Below are 24,618 nucleotides of genomic sequence, written 5' to 3'. Positions count from 1 at the left end.
ACATTTTTCTAAATTATTTCTGCTCGCTTTCTTGCGCTTTTGAGTTTCTCATAAACACAGAGAATCCGCTAATCCTCATAGTGTCCGCCTAGATTATTTACGGGAAATAGTTGAAATTATCATTTACGTTTTCGCGATACCTGTTTCTACTATTTTTACAACCAACCGTGGCATTCAAATTGCAAGAAAAATGAGGTTGTGTTTAGAGATTGAGAAGATTCGAGGAGGATCGAAGTGGTTGCAGTGCTATGGAATTCTCAGAGTTTCAAGGATTCTGATAACTTTCATACGATGATAGTTGGTTGTTTCTATTATGTGTTTTTAAATCTAACAGAAACAGGTCGTAGGAAAAACATTTTCGATTTGACTCACGATCTATCGACCGACTCGAACAAGATTCCGCGAGTGTCGAGAACCACTGGCTACGCGCCAATCTATTTCGCTTATTTCCGCGACACGTTCGGTATTGCAATCACCGTTCCGAGTCGACGAGAGGTCGAGACAATTTACTGCACTGCGGCTAGGCAAAATCTTCTCCTGCAACGAGTGACAATTATCGCATCGCGCGCGCACATGCACCGACCGATCGATACACGGCGCGTAGAGCCATCCTGTCCGATGTATCTCGCGAAACTTTACGCAGTTCCCTGTTCGCAGTTTTTTTCCAACCTCCGATATATATATAATAAATATAAATATATATACATATAACGTTGTTAAAATAAGTAAGCAGACGTACAGAAATAAAGATAGAAAAAAAAATTGGGAACTAGAAAGCGCACGATTAAAAATGCAGAAAATTGAAAATTAGAATACAAAATTAAACAGTGAAATTAATAAAAGCGAAATTAAAAATACAGGACACGAAGAATTACAGTGCGAAATTCAGGGTACGCAGAATTAAGTATTAGAATATATTAGATCGTCCGAAAAGTTTCTTTCGTTTTATATTATTTTATCGAATTATGATCCATTTTGTTCTATCAAAATAAAAATCACAACATTCGACAGATTAGGTTTCATGTTTGTATAAAAAAGAAAGTCTGTAAAAGAAAGACACTTTTCGCACAACCTAATAGAATACAGGAAATTAAGAATTAAAACGCAAAATTAAGATACGAGAAATCACCGATTAAAGTACAATAAATGTAAAAGAATAGAAAATTTAGAAGGAGAATATGGAACTAAAAATACAAAAAATTGGAAATTAAAATACAGGGTTAAGTCCAAGTACAGAAAGTTAAGGATTAGTATACAAAACTAACGATCGAGCTACAGAATTTTGTCTAACGGTATAAAGAGCAAAACTAAATATCAAAGAATTTACCTATTTTTATGTTGCTGAGTATGAGTAGTAGTAATTGTAGGTCAATCGATCAATCACGTTTCAGTATCTTCTGTGTCGAAGGACTAGGGGTGCGACCCTTACGAATTTCTGATCTGTCGTCTACTTTCTAAGGCTTGAACCAAAGAAATACCATCCCTTTGTGAAACGTTTTATCGATGCCCGCGTTAGAGTACGTCATTTGTATGCGCTCAAACATTCGAGAAAACGAGATTACGCCAATTCACGGGCAGATATCATGGCAAACATTCCTCTGCAAATGGTCCTCGAATGTTTCCCTGAAGTCGTTCACCTCCATAAAAGCACGCCCTTCGATTTAAATACCCCAGACACGGGAAAATAGCAGTAATCGTTTGCGTTTATTCGCTAGATCGAAAGGAACTTTATTCTTCACTCCATTCGTTCTCAATTTATAGCAAACTTGATATTACTTTTAATAGAAATATTTCAATTATCGTATACTTTACGAATACGCTGCACCATTCGATGCTTTCATAAACGTATGTAATAACTTTATATAAATATGCTGGTAATTTTCATTACACAACATATCGGTGTATACGTTTCCCTCTGATATTCCGATTAAAACGAATAAAGCTTTATACGTAACAATCAATCAAAATGTCGTTACTTCAAACAATTTATGAAAAACTGCGAAAATATATAGAATGCACTTAATACGCGGAATTTGATTTATTTACGAAAAAGCGTGCAGATTTCATCTTCCCGAAAGCTAATGAATTCGCGAAGAATTAACGAACGAATGTGAAACTTCGAATTGGATGTTTTCAAATTTACGTAAACGTGATTTCCTACTTCTCCTACTCTGATATATCGTTTCATCCCGAATGAAAATAAATTATATCGCATTTACCTATGTATGGAAGAATAAAGATCGATTTACTTTTCATTCATGGCTCGATTAACAAATCGCTATAATAGTCGCAAGACTCGTCGATTCAGCGTCGTCCTTCAGTTTATAAAACTGTACAAGAAAAACATCGATGGACGTCGAATGGATGAACAATAGCGTCCTTCACAATAGAAATCGTGATTTACATCGCGAGTTATTCGTTCAAGGATCGAAACGATCCGGGAACCGGACGATTTTCAGTGACACGCCTTCGTTAAACCGGTACCGGAAGTAGTCGTTACTCAAACACCAGCCAGCCGAGGTCGCTCTTGAAAATTAGGCTCGCGGCTGCACCGTGGCCTCGTGTAATCGATTCACGCTGCCCACTATGCCCACGTGTTTCCAAAAGCCTAACACGTTGCGCTTCTGCATGTTCTCATGGCCGACTTCGCCGGTCGTGCGATCTAAACGCAATATAGAGCGAAAAGTCGTCCACTGGGATATTCGGTTTATTTTTGGAAAATATTATTCTAAGAACTGTTAAACGATCGTGGAAATAAGAAGCTGGACGCATCAAAGCTTCGAAGCTTCAAAGAAAGATGGAATGCTGGCACTTGCAATTGAAGTTTATCGTAAAATTAAAAAGTGCTTGATGTTAAAGGATCGCGATCAATTAAATTACGTAAAATTAGAAAATTCTCACGTATCGTTTAATTAAAAATCGAAAGTGAAACGATTAATCCGCGCTTCTTATATTCCATGAATTTTATTCAATTTATATTTCTTCCCTTCGAATATATATATTTTTCATTGTCCTTGAATATTTCGCCCTTTCAAGCGCGTTAAACGTTCGAAAGGAAGTTTTACAGCCACGTGAACCTAGGAACACTGGACGCAACCAAAGAGTCATAAAAATATTTATTTGTTTAATTGAATCTTTCACTTGTCATTGTATAGCATCGATTTTTATTTTTCTGTTAATTTTCTTCCTTATTTTTTTTTTTTTTTTCGTTTGCTCTCATCTCATGTTTTTTTTATCATCTCATTTTTTACAGCATGGCCGCTCAGACTCGTACAGGGTCGCAACGCTACCGAAAATACGCGACGACAACAAAACAGCCGACGGGATGTACAAGGTATTCACTGCGTGACTTCCGGTCCGCGGTGGCTCTCCATTTTTGTGTTACGCCGGCAATTTTCGCCGGTGCTTGCTTCATCGACGACGGATCTTCCAATCCTGTCCTCGTTTCTATCGCAATCATTCTCTTTCTCTCCGCGAATCTTCGTAATTCTGTCTGCAAAAGATGCTCCGTCACTTCTGTCGTGTGGCTTCTCTCTGGTTTCTCTTGCTCAACGTTCTCAACTAACCATTTTCCTCGTCATTCTACTCTAACAATCACAGGAGATCCGCGACACAATTTTCCGTAATATTCTTTCATAGAATTTCTTCTAAAACCTCTTTCGTATCTTTGCTCTTTCTATTCTCTTTCGAACGAGACACTTCTATCAATGTCTCCGCTCTGTTCCTCTGCGAAGGGAGGAGTCTTATTTTCTCTATGGTGACTGGTACTAACGCATTCTTTTTTATATACACTGGTGTACAAAAGTTTTCAGCTGCTATACACGTCTTTCGCTTTATATCGCAAGAGTGATACGACACGTTCGAAGAAAATTTTAACTAATATCGGTAGAAAGCTGTGATAAGTAAAAGAAAATGGTACAACAAGTTGTTATACGATCACATGGTATTAGTTAAAATTTAATTGAAATTTGTTGAACATGTCGATTTTCCAATATAAGATGAGAAATCTATAGAGCTGGAGATTTTTGAATATTACTGTATTCTGCACAGTATTATTTAATACTCGCTATGACACTGACTACTAACACAATGTATATAATTAATTTATACCATTTAACAATTAATATACATATATATATATTACTGTGACATTACGATTCGTGGCTGAGGAATATTCTCTTTGGAATTTCGCCTGTCGCCTACTTTCTGGATCTTAATGACTCTATTTAGGACAATTGACTGATACCAGGGATAAAGGGTTGAAACTGATCTCCTGACGATTCTATATGATCGTGGAAACGAAACATCTTGTAATTAACGATCATACGATTAATTATTGTATCTGAAAGATTGTATTGTAAATATTTCTTATGCGGAGTGGTGTTGGAATGAAAAGTAATTTTGTATGGTGAAGGATATTCTTAGGGTGATCCTTATACTTTGATAAGGGCACTTTCTTTTTAACGAAGATTGTGGTATTATCATAATTTTGAAATAAAATAGTTTTGAAATATTTAAAAATTTTCTGATTTCTCTAGTTAGAAACTTATTCTGAAAGCTTTAACTAATTTGATGAATGTGTTATGAGATTTAAAGAATTAAATGTTATATCATCAATGTGAAATATCAATATTCTAACTTGAACATTTATTCTGGGAACTTAAACTAATCTCAGAAATGTTAATTAAAGTATTAAGTATTCTCTTGCTATTTTCCTTATAATTCTTCCATACAAAAAAAAAATTGATATTTTTACCATCTTCGTTAAAAATAATATTCCCAAAATATTTTTATTATAGGATATTAAACAAAGTGTTTATAACTTCAAGCTTAAGAAACTGGCTTTACTCTCAATTGCTAATAGCGTTCGCCTAGATTCAACGTAGCACCAAACTTGAGAAAATAAAACGGGCTTCACCTAACATCTCGCTAACTCACTTTCACCTTTGATTAATCTGTTCTATGTTATTTTTGCAAAACAGTCGCGGCGGAAGAATCCAAAGCGGAGAACGGACAATTTAGAGGACCTGAAGCAGGAGTTGGACATTGACTTCCACAAAATTACACCCGAGGAACTATATCAAAGATTTCAAACACACCCCGAAAACGTAAGTACATTCACATTCTTAACCCTTTCGCGGCCAAATCTTCTCTTTCTTTTCCATCTCCGAAAAAAAATTTTGTTTATCAATGACTTATAACAAGTCATTTTTTGGAATCCTATTTGATTTATCGAAGTCCTATTTGAAATCATTCTCTGATAGTTTGCATAGAAAAAAAGGTCAAGACCAACTCTACTGAAAAGCAATACATTGGTCGTTTGGTTAAATAAAAATCTCCATGAACTTTAGAAAATTGAATGTTCTAACGATCAATATTTTAATTCGAAAATTTACTCAGAACTTCAACCGAGACAGAGAAAATTTTAAGGCTGTTTACTTTGAATCGCACTTGAGATCTATGTAACATTACATGTGTGGAATTTGAAGGAGTCAATCTTTGCTTCTCATGAAATATTATTTAAAAAAAAATGTGAAAGAATCAAATGAATTAAAAAAAAAATCCTTCGAATCGCGTTCTTCTAGCCAATTTAGAGAACTTTGTGAGTGTTTACACTGAGTCGTATTTGAGGTATAACGTTACACGTGTGCAATTTGAAAGGGTCGACCTTTGCTTCTCATAGAATATTGTAAAAAAAAAAAAAGAGAGTACGAAAAAATGAAATGATTTAAGAAAAGAAAATCGTTGGAATCGCGTTCCAGTTTAGAATAATTACTTGGTGCTGACGCGAGCCGAGTTCTCTTTCTTTCTTTCTCTGCGACCGAGTCGCGCGCCTCGATCGATCGGGTTATTTAAAGCTCTCGAGTATCATCGCTGACACGAAATTCCTGATGTCCCTTATTTAGCGAGGCCGATAATTGTGGAACGCGTTGCAATCGTTAACAAGAGACGTGAATGGGTTGATTGAAAAATTAAAAAGAAAAAGATAGTACATATATGTGTTAAAATATCGCTATAGCAAAATTTCAATATCTACTAAAATTATCTAACTCTTCGTTAAAATTTCTGATTGGAGAATTTGTAGTCTGTTATTAATTTCTCCAAATAATTAATACCATCCTGGATATGATCATTGCGTACAACGATTTTGTGTACGATAATGAAGAATGGTTTCAATGATTATTTATCTGGTCCTTGCTACCGTTATGATTATCCGCATTAATTTGGAAATGATGTTGTTTCATGATGTTCGTTGAAAGAACAAAATAGATATTCGAGGAATATTGAGAGTTCGAATAGATAGATGTTGTTAAAACGATAATAGATTGGGTATCAATAAACATTGATAATTCAGATTCTTATAATTTTACGTTAAAGATATTACATTGGGATATTATTAGAATTTGAACGACTATAATCAAAGAGTGACCGAACGCTAACTGTAAACAGCACTTGTACTCATTTTACACAGAGTAAGAACTATAATCAATAAATAGGAAGAAGGTACAGAACATCGCAATCTAATCCAAAATAAAGGTCAAACTTCATAATCCACACAGTATTTGAGAACTTAATATCCAAACTATCGTAACACTGCTTCGATTTGGCAACAATTATAAATCGCAATAGACCTCAAACTTTACCAAAGAGATACTCTAACAAATCAAACATAATGCTACAAACATGATGAACTAACGATAAACTATTTTTGTTTCAGGGCCTCAGCCATGCGAAGGCAAAAGAGAATTTAGAGAGGGACGGTCCAAATTCGCTGACCCCACCGAAACAGACGCCCGAATGGGTTAAATTCTGTAAAAATCTGTTCGGTGGTTTCGCGTTACTGTTGTGGATCGGCGCGATCCTCTGCTTTATCGCGTACTCAATTCAAGCAACGACCAGCGAAGATCCAAATGACGACAATCTGTACCTGGGTATCGTGTTAGCGGCGGTGGTTATAGTTACAGGCATATTCTCGTATTACCAGGAAAGCAAATCCAGCAAGATCATGGAATCGTTCAAGAACATGGTACCACAGATCGCGACTGTAATTAGGGAAGGCGAGAAACTGACATTGAAAGCGGAAGAACTGGTACTTGGAGACGTTGTGGATGTTAAATTCGGCGATCGTATCCCGGCTGATATCCGTATCATCGAATCGAGGGGCTTCAAGGTGGACAACAGCTCTCTGACCGGAGAATCCGAGCCGCAATCCAGGTCTCCAGAGTTCACGAACGAAAACCCATTAGAAACGAAAAATCTCGCATTCTTCTCGACGAATGCCGTTGAAGGAACCGCAAAAGGTGTTGTGATCTGCTGTGGTGATCAAACTGTAATGGGAAGGATTGCTGGTTTAGCGTCCGGCCTTGACACCGGCGAAACTCCGATCGCTAAGGAAATCCACCATTTCATCCATCTGATTACTGGCGTAGCTGTATTCCTTGGTATTACGTTCTTCCTTATCGCCTTCATTCTTGGTTACCATTGGCTGGACGCTGTTATCTTCTTGATTGGTATTATTGTGGCTAACGTACCGGAGGGTTTACTAGCGACCGTGACCGTGTGCCTGACGTTGACCGCCAAACGTATGGCGTCGAAGAATTGCTTGGTTAAGAACTTGGAGGCAGTGGAAACCCTGGGCTCGACATCGACCATCTGCTCGGACAAGACTGGCACACTCACGCAGAATCGTATGACCGTTGCTCACATGTGGTTCGACAATCAGATCATCGAAGCTGACACAACGGAGGATCAATCTGGACTTCAATACGATCGTACCAGCCCTGGATTCAAAGCTCTGGCAAAAATTGCTACTCTGTGCAACCGTGCCGAATTCAAAGGTGGCCAGGAAGACAAGCCTATCCTGAAGAGAGAAGTGAACGGCGACGCTTCGGAAGCTGCTCTGTTGAAATGTATGGAACTTGCTCTTGGTGACGTTATGGGCATTAGGAAACGCAACAAGAAAGTCTGCGAGATTCCGTTCAACTCTACCAACAAGTATCAAGTTTCTATCCACGAATCGGACAACCCAGACGATCCTCGACATCTTCTCGTGATGAAGGGTGCGCCAGAAAGAATTCTTGATCGTTGCTCGACTATCTTTATTGGTGGCAAGGAAAAGGTACTTGATGAAGAGATGAAGGAGGCATTCAATAACGCTTACCTGGAACTTGGTGGCCTTGGTGAACGTGTACTCGGTTTCTGCGACTTCATACTGCCGTCCGACAAATTCCCGATCGGCTTCAAGTTCAATTGCGACGACCCTAACTTCCCGGTTGATGGACTCCGCTTCGTGGGCCTGATGTCTATGATCGACCCGCCCAGAGCTGCGGTGCCCGACGCGGTCGCCAAGTGCCGTTCCGCCGGCATCAAGGTCATCATGGTAACCGGTGACCATCCGATCACTGCCAAAGCCATTGCCAAATCTGTCGGCATCATCTCTGAAGGTCAGTTTTCTTGGTAGTTCCTTTCTTTCATTTATTTGCTTTTCTTCTAATCCATCCTTCACAATTGGTTATATCGAGGAGATTCTGTTGGAGTTATTTAGTTGTTTTTAGTGAATTTTTTTATAGATTATGTCTAGGAGATTTTTATTAGGAGATTCCACTGTTTGAAGAGAGATTTTCTGCAGAAGATTATACTATGTAACAATTGTTTGATATCTATGGTGTGGAAACATCAGTAATGAAAAGCAAATACAATTTCTTTCTCGTTGAACCTGTATCTGCGCGTTACTTCCGCTTAGAAAGGAGCGAAAATTTAGTTAAAGCAAAGTAACTACCGAAACTATTTAACCAAATTTAATCAAATTGCCACATTTACATCCGAATCTCCTCGTTTCCCAAATCGTTTCGGTATACCGCGTAGTCAAGCAGAAGAATGCAAATGAGAATTTCCCCTTCGACTCTGCCCCTTCTTATAAAATATTCATAAATCCGCAGCAGCTGTTAGGAACCTGATAAGTAATTTCGATCCTACACTTCCCAAGGGAGTGGATGGTTGCGAAAATTTATTGGAAAATCAGTTTAAAGCGCCGAGCATCCTAGCTTTCTTGGAAGAAAATACTTAGATTGAAAATGATATCTTTGATCAGGTAACGAGACCGTCGAGGACATTGCTCAACGGTTGAATATCCCAGTATCCGAAGTCAATCCTCGCGAGGCTAAAGCTGCCGTTATCCACGGAACCGAACTCAGGGAACTGAACTCCGACCAACTGGACGAGATTCTCAGGTACCACACCGAAATTGTGTTCGCCCGTACCTCGCCACAGCAGAAGCTCATCATCGTCGAAGGCTGCCAACGAATGGGTGCTATCGTCGCTGTAACTGGTACGCTATTTTATTTTATTCTTTACCCTTTTCTGTGAATAATATTTTGCATCACTGTGAACGTTTGTTTCAAATCCAACATGATTGTTTCGCATAAATCCAAACGATTCAATCCCACCACTATGGCTCTATTGTCAAAAGCAATCTCTGCCGGGTCTATGTATAGATCATTGCTAGATATTCCCTTTTCTAATCATGGGAATATACAATAAATAAAAATATAGATTAGATAGTTCGAACGTAACATACTAAGCAAACCATTTGACCAGTTTGAACGCAACAATCAGTTCAAACAACTTCATACCTGAACCGAATGATCTTACGTTATAATATTTCTCTGAATAATCCTCTTTAAGTTCTTTGGAGTGCACTGACTCTTAAGGTAGAAACGCGTTACTCTCGCGTCACGTGAAATCACGTAACAACGGGTTATTTCACGTGACGTTCGGAAAGTGTGAGCCGGTATATTTCCATCGTTTTAAATCCGTTGGAAACAAGTCAGCGTCACGCCACGCTGTTTACGGCATTTCGCGTATCGTCGCGTGTAAAAGCAGACATCAATTCCGCGACGTCTGGCAGTTTTAATGTCGCGTGAGCAGCGCAGACAATGGTGGAATTATTAATAGAAAGTGCGAGGAAACGTACAGTGTTATTTAACGAAAAATCCTGCGCCTCAGTGAATCAGAAGATGCTACGAGAGGCTTGGGAAGAAGTTAAAAATATCTTGTAAGTACAAACATCGTAATTATTTAAAATTTCTACGTATTTATACAAACAAAATCTAGATGAATTCAAATAACGCTAGTTTGCTATTGTGTTTTATAAAATTGTTAATCCTTTGTTTCTAGTCTTTCTCTACGAACCGTATTTATTTGCCACGGTATTGTACCATCGGAGGAGTCCAAATATTCCTTAAAATATTCACGAATTCGAAACGTTGTTTGAGTAAAATTTTGTCTCACTTATATTCTTATATTCTTTGTAATGAAGCAGGCAGTTGTAAAATTTCGGTAAAACATCAAGCTCCAACTTGTCACATTTGATGCAGACAGCACGCTGCCAATATGATTTTGTCTGCCACTTCTGCTTATGCTTCTAACTGGTTTCTAAAGACTGTCCAGCAGTTAAAATGGTAAATGCATTTTCTGCAACTCGTCTAACTCGCGACGACCTACAATTAATAATTTTGTTTGCTTCATACAATGAAATACAGTTGAGCCTCGCCATTCTCCACAATAGGAGGGATGCTCGTGGAACATTGAGCTGTTTAGTTTCTAGTTTTCTTCCAAAAGATGATGGAAACTTAGTTAGCATAAACTAAAATTAAAAGTACCGTGGAATGATTGTAATTACAGAATTTTTGAATTAATAGAACGTTTTTTAAAGACTCCTTTGTTGGCTGAGCCATCACAGTTAGGCTTCAAGGTTTCCATATAGAATTACAAACATCTTTTATTATTCCTGTGACAGTACCGAATCCTAGCTTGTAATTAAGAACTATATTTTGGAGAGAATTACCAAAAGTTTGCAGTGAAAAAAGAAATTATTTCAACTAAACACACAGAAAAGAAGCGGAACAAACGGTTAAGCAGAAAAGCGGCGAAGCTGCTAAGAAAATTATACCGCGGGAGTATTTGCTGCTCAGGCAAATAACGTCTCTTTTGCCATTTCTGGGTGCCAGAATGTAAGCATAACGAAACCTTACTTCCTTGGTAAAGCTTTAAAATAAGTATTAATGTTTCATTTTATTTTCTTATTTTATATTTTTTATATTCTTATATATATATTTGTTATATTAGTGTAACATGTTTCAGAACGCATAGTACCATAGGAGAACCTGAGTCGAAAATGTCGGAAAATGATATAATTCAGTAGGAAAATAGTGGAAACAATGAGATTGATACAGACGAAGATCGGGACAGCATAGAAAATGCAGACGGGAGCCGAATCAGTTCAGTCCAGATCAGAAAAAGAATTCTACGGATAACATAGAAGGGATAGGAGTATTAGAAATTACAAAAAGCAATAAATGCCATAAGCCTATGTCGAAAAGCATGGCGGAAGAAATAATAAGTAGTATTGGTAGTAATAGAAGATGTGGAATAAAGAGAAACTCATATATTCTTTTGAAGTATGGCAATAATGACAGGACAGTTGCCATGATACGAGTAAAGTGAAATAAAATTCATATTGAATAATGTAGAATGACAAGCAGAGATCCGAAATCAACAGAAACAAGATTTCTGTCCTGACCAAGCATCCCATTCTCGGCCAGAATCTTCATATACGTTATGGTTGGCTGTAATATCAATAATTATTTTAATGAAAATAATTAACGAAAGAATACATTGAATTTTATTATAAATATACCTTGAACATACTGTTAATCTTTCACGAGTGCTTATAGTTCTATGAAACTTTTTATTCTCTTTTCTTTATATCATTTTCAGTTAGACCATGCAAAATTCAAATTCGTCCTTAATCATTCTGAAACACATTTTGTATCAACTAGGATGTTCTTCTGATTCTTTAACTAAATTCGTTCTCTCTTTGCATTTATTTCCTATAGCCAAATTGATCTACGTGTTCTATTCTGAATCAGAAATGCTGCAAGATTTTGTATATCTTCCTCTTAATCGGAAGAGCTACCTGCTTGAGGTTTCACATTCCATTATTCACAAGAGACGATGTGTTATTAAATAGTTTCCAAGGTATAATGTGATACAAAAATAATAAATAAATCCTACCTATGATATTACGTGCTATCGTATGCAATGCGGTAACACATGATTTCACGTGTATGTAATGTGTCTCTACCTTTGCTGTAGCGAACTGCAGCTTGTTTATTACCTGTGCTGTACTTGACCAAATCCTCTTTTGATTTATAATACGGAAAATTCTACATTACACTTGTTAATAATCTTAATGAATCCTCACATACATATAACAATGATCTTGTGTATTAGACTCGGTTAATTCCTTGAGCCATACGTGGATTATTACTTAAATGAGTAACTAACAAACATTTGAAATCCTTTGCCATACTCACTGTTATACTTACACTGAATCCCCTACTAATTCTTCCAATTAATTCTACAAATGCCATTTCCCTTGTTTCAATAAATTTCTGACATCCTAGATTTTCCTAAAACAGCAAACTTCAAAACTAACTTCTTTTTGTTAATTTTTACGCAACGTAGAATCCTACAAATTCTTACAACCAAGAATATTATGACCAATCCACGCGATTGCTCTTACTATCTGTTTCATCTCAACAACAAAACCTTCGCCCACTATTCCTACAGGATCATTTCACATACAACTTGGCGTTCGATTAACTTGCAATTGCATTATGATCTATTAAATAATTCCAGGTGATGGTGTGAACGATTCTCCTGCGTTGAAGAAGGCTGACATTGGTGTAGCCATGGGTATCGCTGGTTCTGACGTGTCCAAACAAGCAGCCGACATGATTCTGCTCGATGACAACTTCGCCTCGATCGTGACCGGTGTCGAGGAGGGTCGACTGATCTTCGACAACCTGAAGAAATCCATCGCGTACACCCTCACCTCGAATATCCCTGAGATCTCACCTTTCCTGGCGTTCATCCTTTGCGATATTCCTCTGCCTCTTGGTACCGTCACTATTCTCTGCATCGACTTGGGAACGGACATGGTGAGTCGCATTTTACCATTCGCGTTTCGATCATCTCTATCACATGTTAGACATGCTCGAAACGCAAACAGCGAAGATTTCGTATCGAATTCGGCGACTCCTCGACGAGTTTCGTATTCCGATGAAATCGATTGAGGTGTCGTTGACATTCGACTATTCTTAATCGAAGATTTTCAGCATTGCGTAATTGTCTGAATATTTATCATTGGAATAATCGATTCCATTTGTCCGTGGAATAGTCCATACGTGCGGATTGTGTGTTTAAAAACGATGAATTGCCAGGTGCCAGCCATATCCTTGGCGTACGAGCATGCAGAATCGGATATCATGAAGAGAAGGCCTCGTGATCCTTATCGAGACAACCTCGTCAACGAAAGGTCTTTCATTTTTTAATTTGCGGGAGAGATAGCTTCTCGAAGTACATCGAGTTAGACTCGTGCGATTGTTTAGGACAAGCTAGAGCTCCGGTAATCGCAGTATCGCCAGAACAACCATCTAGGAACATCCCTTTGACGAGTGAAAGCTAGTTTTTATCGATTTCAGTTATTGTGTCCTTTTTATTTAGGTGGCTATGTTCGCGGAGACCAATCTGCAGAGGAATCGCTACACATACGAGATAATTTGTCTCTCTGTTAAATTGTTGGAACACGAGAATCTTGATCCTGTTTGAGATCTTAAGACGCGTTAATTTCTGTTTGATCGAACTTTGAAAAATTTGTGTTGAGACTAGATCTTTTAATTATGTTTTGTGTTATATATATTTAGATGTGAATTTAGAGATAGAAGAGGTTTCATTTAGGATCAAGGTACTCGTACTTTCAGATATAATCAAGTTTTTCCAGCGAAAGCAGAGTCGATCTGACGAGCCAGATACGAAAGAAGAAATTCTCGAAGGAATTTTGCAAGATCATCGAATTGATGATCCGGGGGAAAACCGGTCCCAAAGTACATCCTTTTTCATCCCTTCACACTTCCTGCCTCATTGCTCCGATCGATTTGGTTCTCTCAGTTGATTTTTTGCTTACCTTTTCTGCGTTCTCATCGTATGATACTCACTGGTCGCAAGAATGCTGACTGATCACGTTGTAATTAAAAGATAATTATTGCAATTTGAAGCTAACCGTATTTGGGGAAACTCACGAACCGTTACAACAAACATAAAATTCCTCAAAGAGACTATACAAATTTTGTGAAAATGACAGAGAAAGAATGTTCTCCTCTTTTGCATCAATTCTTTTTTATTTATATTTCTTTTTGAATCCGTGAATCTTAAAATAATGAGGATAGTCAGCATCCTTGTATCGCGGGTCAGCAAGAAACGATACTCATCATTGTTCTAACTATTGGCGTTGTTACTGAGCCTGTTGATAATGTGACGTCAGGTACCAGCCATCTCACTTGCCTACGAGGAGGCAGAGAGCGATATTATGAAGCGACATCCACGAAACCCCTTCACTGACAAGCTAGTTAACGAAAGGTAACACATCAACAACATAACCGAGTCTTGACAAAAAAAAATGAACTACTACTACTGCTACTACTACTACAACTACTACTACAACTACTACTTACTACTATTACTACTACTACACCACTGATACTTTTTATGGTCAGAAAGAGTAATCGGTGACGTGATCTGCTTGATTCTTGAAGTTTCATTCATTTGCACGATTAAATATATCTAACAAGAATTATCACATCGTTAATTTTTTCTTGAATGAAATTTGCTTAAGAATTGAACGAACGAAATAAATTGAAAACAGAATGAATTAAGTGACACAGTATTGAAAATCTTTTCTAAGAAAATACAACGAAACTTTGACTTCAGGAATCAAGTCACAGAAGAGTCTCCATTACCCATCTATTGGTCGTTACACCTCTTATATTATTCCTATCGTTATTGTACAGTAGCTAGTTCTGTCTCGTATATACTCTCGGACACTATAAGAAAGAAAGAAGAAAAAAAGAAACAAATAACGACACTGAGATATATCACGACACGTTTCTAGCCCCCCCAAAAAAAATCGTATAAACTCGTTGTCCGATCATACGCGCAGACCACGAGGAACTGTGAACGAGGTGACAACGATTCTCGTGTTACAAATTAATCCCTAGCCTGATTTTTGTCCGTGTGCATACGAATTGTTCGATGTTGTATTCTTTTCTTCGTGTTCAGTTCTTCTCTTTCTTTGTCTTACGTTCCATTCTCTGTTTCTTTTTCCCTTTTTTTTTTTTGTGGGAAGTTTGTCGAATTAATTAACTGTATTGTGTTTGTTGAACGAAATTTCTACGTGAACGACCAAACGGTTGCTGGTTCGCGGGTGAATGCCACTTTTCAACTAAATGCATCGCATTGGAAGAAAGAAAGTAAAAAAAAAAAAAGAATATGGATAAAATCCTGCGTTTCGCATTTGAAGAGAAGCATAACTGTCTGAAGGATTGTCTAAAACGCTTTTTCTGTCACAAAGAAAGCTTTTTCGCTCGAGCTTCCACGTGAACGAACGCGTATTTTGAAATAAAACAGGAACATAAGGAAATTTTGGTACATGGTTCTTGTATATACGTATATATATATATATATAATTTTCTATATTTTTCTTTTGTTTCCGTATCTTTTTTCTCCTATGCGTTTCCTCGCTTTGTAAGTTTGTTGGTCGAAACGCTAAAGGCTGTGGGTTTAATTTGTTCCGATGCCTTGGTCGAAGGACTATCAGACACGCTAGGGGATGATAAATGACCGAATGATCGAACAAGGTAACAGAATGGTGCACGCAGGTATAAAAACACATGAGGGCATTTTGGTGACTGGGTATTATTTACACACTATAGAGCTTTATTATCTACTCTCAACTTTTAATATATTCTCTATCTATTATCTATCAAAGCTGGATTGTGAATCTTGATCGGTGACGTTTGCTCGTCCACGATTAACCGATTCTACTCAATTTCGATTGTTCGACGAAACAATTTTAATTGAGATCAAACGAGAAGCTTTATCTGTCGTCTGTTAAATTAACTTTATCGATAGTCTGTTATCCATATCATCGTTAGATTGCGCACGATATAAGTCGATTATCATAAAATGTCATCTGCAGAGAAAAAGTATTTGCTGGAATTGTTAAAATATCGTAGGACGAGCAATCAGTCAACTTCCTTTTTCGAAGATTTTCCTCATTCCTTCGAATGAACACGAAAAGAAAGACAAAATACAAATATTGCCAGTCAAGCAGTCGCTTCCATAACGGTGATCTTCGCTTGTAATTTGTGTGTTATTTCGTTAACGCCAAAGGTAAGCCCATCTCTATCTATTTATTCACTTCCTCTGCCACTTTCTCTATGATACTATTTCTCTACTTCATATTTTCCAGCTCAGCTTTTTCTCTAATCTTCTCGCCACCCTCCCTTTTTATCAAAAAGTTCTGTCGCTGTCATCGATCGTCTGCCACGTTTGGCCCACCACGGACAAGAAAGTCCTTTTCTCTTCTTTTCTCAAAAAAGAAGAAAAACCAGTTGCATCGGTGATGACGTATCGAGATTCAAAGAAGCACAGATCGATTTGCTCGATCTTCGTCGCTTTTCCATTCGATCATTCATATTTTTAATTACCAGACAACACGTCGTCCACGAGTTCCGATACGACACCATCATCATCATCATCATCATCATTATTATTATTACTATGAATCCTTTTTTTGTTAGATAATATTATTTATTACGTAAAATTGTTTACTTCACCTACTTTCTCAACTTCATTGCTTCATCCGACGTTTTATTTTCTAATCTTCTCTCCTTTTTCGCTCTTATCGTCTTGTGTATCTCTTCCTCAGCCAACCTCGACTGCCTTTTTACGCAACAGGCGAAAGTCGTTGCTTTGCCTCGTTGAAACATTAACGACCGATCTTTCGTTTCCCTTTGCTCTTTTTTTTTCTTTTCGATTCTCAATCGCTATGTCCAACCACCCAAGTACAACACGATCCTTCTTTCCAGTCGACCGATTAAACGGTCCTGAATATAATCGACGATGGTCGTTGAACGTTCGGATATCGTATAAGTCAACTCTACTATCTGCAAGACACTTGTCATTCACTTTTCTTTGATCTGAAGTCGAAAATGGACATGCGCAGACGGAAAGGTGAACAGGTTTACATACTCGTGAAGAGAAACGTGTGGAAGAATCCGATGCAGAACATGACGTAATTTCGTGGTTTTCGCATGTGGTTCTTTATTTATTGAAGATGTTGTTGGCTAAAGAAGATCAGCTACCGAAGTTCCACAACTCAGTTCAATTCCGATTGTTGCTACTTCTGCATCGATCGATTCTCGTCGATCTTGTAATCAAGTGACGGGCTTAATTTTGAGACTTAGTAGTCTAAGGCGAGTCTCGTTGAAAGGAGCGACTGTGGTCGTCGACGAAAGTCTTAACACGTTCGTTTCGAAACTCGACGAAGAGATCGGTGAACAATAAATTTGAAACAGAGTTTCACAAAATGCCAATGTTACACGGAGATTGTTTCTTTCAGTATCAGTGACTCGACTCTGCTTGTCTCGCTTTAATCTTAAAAATATCTTTTTATATATAAAAAAAAGTAGCTTTTTATAAAAAGAAGGAAGAGATAAGCGTGCGTATACGATAACACGTGTTAAGATTCTTTATAAATTATCGAAAGATTTAATAATAGATGTTGTTCCTGTTCAACGATGTTCGCCTGTGAGAGTCATAGCTAGTTGAGTCTCGATTCTATTTTATATATAATTGTCTACATAGATCGATATAGTCGTATTATATATGTATATATATATATATCTATAACTGTATATATATATATATATAAATATATATATATATATATTATATTTACTATTCATCCCCTTGGTAATTATCTCATTATTATCATTATTATCGTTATTATCTATCAGCATCATTGTCATCATTATCATCGGTATTATTAGCAATTATCGTTGACCCCCTTTTTCTCCGATCATCATCGTAATATCGATCCCGCCATATTCATATAGTCATTATCTTTTCGCATAAAATCCTTTCTCACGATTGTTTACCACACTTCTCTTGTTACTACTGTTTCTTTTTTTTTTACAATTTACAATAATAACGCCGTCACGACCACACACGCATATTTACTGTTATTACCAGTAACTAATACTATTACTACTATTACTACTACTACTACTACTATTATTATTATTATTATTATTAAACAAAAAAGAAGATAGCCACTACTGTCATTATACTACTTTTTTTAAATACTCTATTGTCACACAGCTGTGCCGCTGCTACTACCTCAATATTTTATATTATCCACTATTTGATCTACTATATCACCTATTTAACCATTTGTTATACTTTCATAAGTTGTATCCACGTATAAGACGAACCGTAACGAACGAGACGAAAGATACTGTGACCTAAGGGAAATACGACAAGGTGATTAAGAAAAATAGGAAGAGAGAGAGAGAGAGAGAGAGAGAGAGAGAGAAAGAGAGGGAGAGAAAGAAATACGAAAGAAGTAATCTGAGACGGAACAAAATAAATATGGCACCACTTTGTACCATTTTTTTTAGGCGTCATGATCTCTTCTTTGCAGTTTTTTATTCTTTACAGTCCTCTCACATTTTATTCTGTAATGCGCTGCCTACCGCCGCTGCCTTCTACCACTTCTGCGACTGGCAACTTTCTAACGACCGCTGAACGACCGAGCGAGACATACTTTTTTAATTATTATAAAGATACCCACCTTTCTTCGCCGATCGAAATTTATCATCTGATGCTCGTGGCTCTCACCGGGCCCGATGTGCATTTTATATTAATATAACATGGGAGGAACAAGGCCATTCACGATCCCTCGTGCACTAGAGAGCCTATCTGTTTCTTTTCCATTAAATATGCCGAATATTTTCCGGTTTACTGATTCGTCAACATTTTTCGTTGTTCGAGAATATCGTAAGAGGACAAACGAGCGTTGAAAATGTTGTCGTGACAACGTCTCTCTGTGCAACGAGGGGTCACATGCCTGTGAAGATACGTACTAACAAAACTGAAGCTTAAATTATACGTACTCGAGGTGCAGGAAAAAGTAAGGAAGTCTAGATGAAAATGATCGTGATTATTCTACACGGAATATTTCTACACAGATCACATTCGTGATTCGAGGAACCTTTTCACGATCCTCCAGTCACATTCAATGTGCGAAATATTACGCGTATCTTCCCTTCGTTTCAGAGGACCGATTCTTCGCACGCTGAATGAAGCAAACTTACAAACTCGCAAAGAAACGATGGAAGATTATATCGTACTTTCGGTATCGATATTGCTACTTTTCATATCTCTACATACGTACAAAGATATTTACGTAATATTATACGTAATTATATATATACGTAACAATAAAAGTTGCAATTCAGCGGAAGATCAGCCCCTTGGTAGTTGTTCCCCAGGAGGAAGCGTACGAAAGCGTTCCTTATAATTTTCCTGTGGGAAGAACGAAACGAGAGGAAGTGTAGGAACCACGGCCAATGGAAAACAGCCACGAATCTCTCTTTTTTTCCTTGGTCAGTTCTGTATTGACTACAAGTGTAAGATCACGTGGCACTTCCTGGCTCTTTCGTCTGCACTTTAATCTTGTAAATATAATGTAAATATGCATACATGTGTGTATATATATCTATCTTGTACGGTGTACGGGGTGCTTGGTACACGTATTTTTTCTAATCAATGGTGGATGGCAGGTGCCGGCCATCTCGCTAGCTTACGAGGCACCGGAGTCGGACATTATGAAACGCCAGCCCCGCGATCCTTACAGAGACAATCTTGTCAACCGAAGGTGGGTCTCCCAACTACCCACCAGAAAAACCAATCTATTATCTAGCAAAAACCCATGCACTCACATCCAAAGCTGCAGACGCATATTAACATTCGAACACGAACACCTACTTACATATAACGTACAGAGAAATATACAGAGATACATGCATATTCATATACAGAAAGACATACACACAGGTACATGGTGCGCTGGATGGTCAAATCTTTGCTGCTGATTATTCTGAGAGACTTTGTTTATAGCTTTACCTCTTTACGTTATTTTCTTTGTTTTCTTTTTTCGGACTGAGAATTTCATAGTTTTTGATAGCTTCTGTATAGAGAAGAGCTTCCTAGATGATCTTAGAATTTTTATCGGAGATTAACCAAGTCAGCGGTGTTCGAGATAAATTATCGTGAATTTCGTAGAATTGTTGAAGTTCGAAGGATCGTATTATATCTTTGAGAATTAAGGAAAATTGGAAAGGCATTCTAATGGATATTTTTTATTCGATGGAAATGATATTGAGCAATGAATCTCGAATAGCATATCGACCAGTCAGTTTCGAGATCGTGTAAATTTCTTCCATGAAGCCTTGAGATTTAAATCCAGAATTCGAAAAATTGAATCGATAGGATTCGCGAGGATTTTATTAAATGTGTAAAATTTTGCTCTCAAACATCTCTGACGAATTTTCGACAAAGCTTACGTCCTCATATTAACCAGCAAAAATTCTTTTTATTCGAAAAGAAAATTATTTATATAATATGATATAACAAATTATATAAAATTGATACGAAGTATGAAGAAATTAGTAATTAAGAAGAGTATTAGAAATTTCTAATTAATATTTGGCCTGTCTTACGCACCACACTGGACGCGTACGTATGTATGTACGCATACGTACGCAAATAACACACGGAACACATGATTGTTACACACCATTGACAGAGTGTCTACTGAAATGTCGGAGTCGTACGTTTTATTTCTGAACTACAGATCTCTCATTGTCTCGATGGTCACTCGCTTGATCTTTATTTTGTTACTGCACGCGACAATGATAAATTGTTCTTTTTATATCGTATTTTATTGTGTGCACTTTCGTCTGCACTCCGTTGAGAAGAAATGATAAGACATGGAAAATACTTGAGAAATTTCACACACGTAAACACAAAGTCGAAATCGCGACCAATTTCTTCTCCCGAATCAAAAACACTTGAAACAAAATAAAAAAGATAAATATAGTATCGATTAAAATTCCATTAAACCGAGTAAATGTGATAACAATTTTGTAAAATTAGTCTGGTCGAGAGATTTGTCAGAAAGATGAATGAAAAAAGATAAGACCGGTAAAAAAAAAAGAAAAAAAAACGATAATAAAATAAGAAAAGAAGACAAAAGATCTGAAAGAGTCTCGGTTGACACTCTACAAAACCTCGACGAAGGCTCAAAGTAACACAAAGTCTCTAGGAAAATTAGTTGATTAGTGATAGCACAAGCAAGTAACCTAATCTAGGAACAGTTACAGTGTTGGGAATGCCAAATGCTTTTGCCACACTTAGAGAAAAAGATTCGATCGAACGGCTCGAACGAAACTAACCGCCGATTCGTCTTGCGCCTAATTAAAAAAAAAACTTGTGGTCCAGCTTTTATTTGTTTCTTTCACAAACGATTTACACGTATTTTCGTAGCCATTGCACTACGTATGTGTGCGATGTATACTAAAGCTGAAACTTAGAAAGTATTGACAATTAAAAAAAAAAAAAAAGAAGAAGAAAAAATAGATTAGTAGAGGAAAAATGCGAAAAAAGTTAACAAGTTAATAAGAATGAGCAAAACTAAGCTGAGCTGCTTCGTGGTTTATAGAAAAAGTAATATAATAACGATGATAGTGATAGAAATGTGCACGGCCTGAACAATGTTCAGAATAATCAACGAGTCGATTTTGCGTTATTAAAAGGCTGATTACGATGAAGTGATAACACGAACGAGAGATAGTGGGTCACTAACAGCTTGTAATTTATTTTATAATCTTCGACGACGCGCCTTACTGCCCGCTCTATTTTCTATCCTAATATTCTTGACCGATGAAATCTTTCGCCGCGTGCCTCACACGCGAGATCCGTTGATTTACAAACTATACGCCATGATTTTTCTTCGTTTTCTTTATTCGATCTGCAACGCCTGACCAAGCTAATTGACTGATGATAATGCGTGACACGCGGCCTGGTGCATGGGAATGATATTATTATGGTTGTGGAGCTAATCGATGTGAACTGGTCGTTGTTCATGAAATATAATAATAATAATCTTGATAGTAGTAAATCTTCGTGTGAAATTCGAATAGCGATAAATTTTCCTGCTATTCTGTGCATTAAATTGTGGTGATCGAATTTGATACGATTAAGTATTTATTACGTTAACTATAACAACTTTATTACATAGAGCTTGTCAAATATACAGGTCCCTAATGAAACCTGTGCGTTTACACAAATTTGAAGGATTTTATCATATTGAATTTCGGTAATTAAATTCGAGGGTGATTGAAGCTCGTGGAATTTCTAAAAATTGTATAACTTCCAATCGATTCCTAAAAATACTAATCTATTAGAACAATAAATCAATCGACCGAAAGTTCCAATGTTCCTACGGCCACGTATTTTGTAGCAAAGTATAAAAGGTTGAAGAAAACAACCAGGCACATAGTTAGCTCTATAATGAAATTAACACACACGGATGCTAATGAATACTTGATGCTGCTTCGATACGTTTGCTGACCACGTCAAATCTCACGGCTTCACCGAGCTACCTTTTGCACGTGCACCAAAATCTGCATGTAGGAAGCTCGATTATTGTTTATCTTTTTGAGAAAATACACCGTGAGGCTTGATGATGAATAACCATGAAAAAATGTGTGCGTCTTTGTGCCTTGCGCTTTGTGTGGCATGCATCAGTGTGAAGAACCGATCGTTACCGCCTGCGTTCCGAGTCGGTAAGTAATCCGCATTTCAAATCCTAGGTGACTACAGCTTCCGTATGAACACCACCTTAGGCTGTTAGAGGCGAACTTAGATGATTAGTGGCAGACACATACAGATGCTTCGTCTGACTTTCAAAGAGTTTCCAATAATATTTTCCTAGGAAAAGGAAGGTCTTTTATTTTTTTAAAATATACCTAGGATATAGAAAGTAGGGATAGCTTTATTGATACCTTAGGTAGTCCCTTTGTGAATAATTGATGCTTTTTTAAAATAACTTCAAAAGTCTTCTTCAATACGGACGTTTTTATTTTCATTCGAACATTTATACGAAATAATGGATTTTTATTTCGAAACAATAATCATCTTTGCTCGATTCGCGCTTTATCTCTTTATAGGCAAGGCCGTAGTAAAGTTTCACTTTTTGCATTTCTTTATCCGAATTTCTATTTTTATTGGAAAGGGTATTAGACATTTCACTTAAAAAACCATAATGCAAGGTAACAGAGTCATTGATAAGTATTCTAGAATTTTGTTAGATTCCTCGAATGCCTAGAACGGTAAAGAAATTAGAGCCGAGCATGAACTATGTAATTTGCTTTACGAAAAAATTAAAAATCGCTCGTCTATGGGAAGTTTTAAAGTACATGTTCTTTTTGATTTTTAATTGAAACCTTCTTTTTCTATTTTTTGCATATCGTATATATACCTTCCCTCGTTTCTGAAGAAATTGTTAGTACACTGAAACAGAAATGAATTCCTTGAAAGTCAGAATCTTATTGCAAAACCCATGATTCCGAGCGATCGACGACTATCTAAATGGAATTCTCTATGCACAGGCTTATTTCGATGGCGTATGGTCAGATCGGTATGATCCAGGCAGCCGCCGGCTTCTTCGTCTACTTCGTAATTATGGCTGAAAACGGATTCCTGCCGCTGCATCTTTTCGGCATTCGAAAACAATGGGACTCCAAGGCTATCAATGATCTTCGTGACAGCTATGGCCAGGAATGGGTAAATTCTAAGAAACTATCAAATAACAAATCTCCAGAATTGTTTCAAATCTCAATCATAATTTATTTCTTCTATCAAGTATTTAAATATAAATTTCAGAAATTAAAGTTAAGAATAATACTCACTTATATTCTCGTTATATTTTCACAGACATACAGGGATCGTAAGACACTGGAATTCACCTGCCACACAGCATTCTTCGTTTCGATCGTTATCGTGCAGTGGGCCGATCTGATCGTTTGTAAGACGCGACGCAATTCCATCATCCACCAGGGAATGAGAAACTGGGCCCTGAACTTTGGTTTAATATTCGAGACCGCCCTCGCCGCGTTCCTAAGCTACACACCCGGCATGGACAAGGGTCTCCGCATGTTCCCTCTCAAGTAAGCCTTTAATTACCTTTAATACGTTTTTTAAATCATTTTCTATATCCAAGACACGTGTAAAAAAAATAATTTTATACCGTACAATCTCTACGAGATTAGAAGAAATTCTGCAAACGATGAAACAAGTATCTAGTACTTCTTTTTTTTCTGAGTACTTTAAATGAAATATAAGAGCTTAAGGCATGTTTCTAATATAATAATAATTCAACCTTTTAAATACCTAGATATTTGCTCTTTTTTATTCAAATTTCTAATTGTTAATGTCAAATACCTTAGGTCTCTATATTTTCATAATAATATGCTCATTATAACAAAGCGATGTTTCTTAAGTATCTTGAATGTAATCTAAGAGCTTAAGGCGCGTTTCTAACATAACAATAATAACGTTAGCTTTTTAGATTCCTTAGATATTATTTCC

At 37.1% G+C, this 24,618-nt stretch overlaps 1 protein-coding gene across 7 annotated transcripts in view; it reads left to right on the top strand.

Moving 5' to 3' along the window:
- LOC100647333 (sodium/potassium-transporting ATPase subunit alpha) overlaps positions 1–24,618 on the top strand; it is a 187,741-nt gene that overhangs the window by 157,236 nt on the left and 5,887 nt on the right. For 3 of the 7 annotated variants that reach the window (XM_012308483.3, XM_012308486.3, XM_012308487.3), the window contains exons 2-9: positions 3,254–3,334; positions 4,983–5,108; positions 6,719–8,444; positions 9,092–9,328; positions 12,703–13,004; positions 14,387–14,481; positions 23,640–23,814; positions 23,965–24,197. In XM_012308483.3, coding sequence (XP_012163873.1) covers positions 3,254–3,334; positions 4,983–5,108; positions 6,719–8,444; positions 9,092–9,328; positions 12,703–13,004; positions 14,387–14,481; positions 23,640–23,814; positions 23,965–24,197 — 2,975 coding nt within the window. Of the gene's footprint in view, positions 1–3,253; positions 3,335–4,982; positions 5,109–6,718; positions 8,445–9,091; positions 9,329–12,702; positions 13,005–13,286; positions 14,482–19,748; positions 19,844–23,639; positions 23,815–23,964; positions 24,198–24,618 lie in introns of those variants that run through there. The other 4 variants (XM_012308488.3, XM_012308489.3, XM_012308484.3 and 1 more) reach the window with 3 other exon arrangements.

Source organism: Bombus terrestris, chromosome 5 (assembly GCF_910591885.1).
Source record: "Bombus terrestris chromosome 5, iyBomTerr1.2, whole genome shotgun sequence".
Lineage (NCBI taxonomy): Eukaryota > Metazoa > Arthropoda > Insecta > Hymenoptera > Apidae > Bombus > Bombus terrestris.
This window is presented reverse-complemented; position numbering and strand designations above follow the sequence as displayed.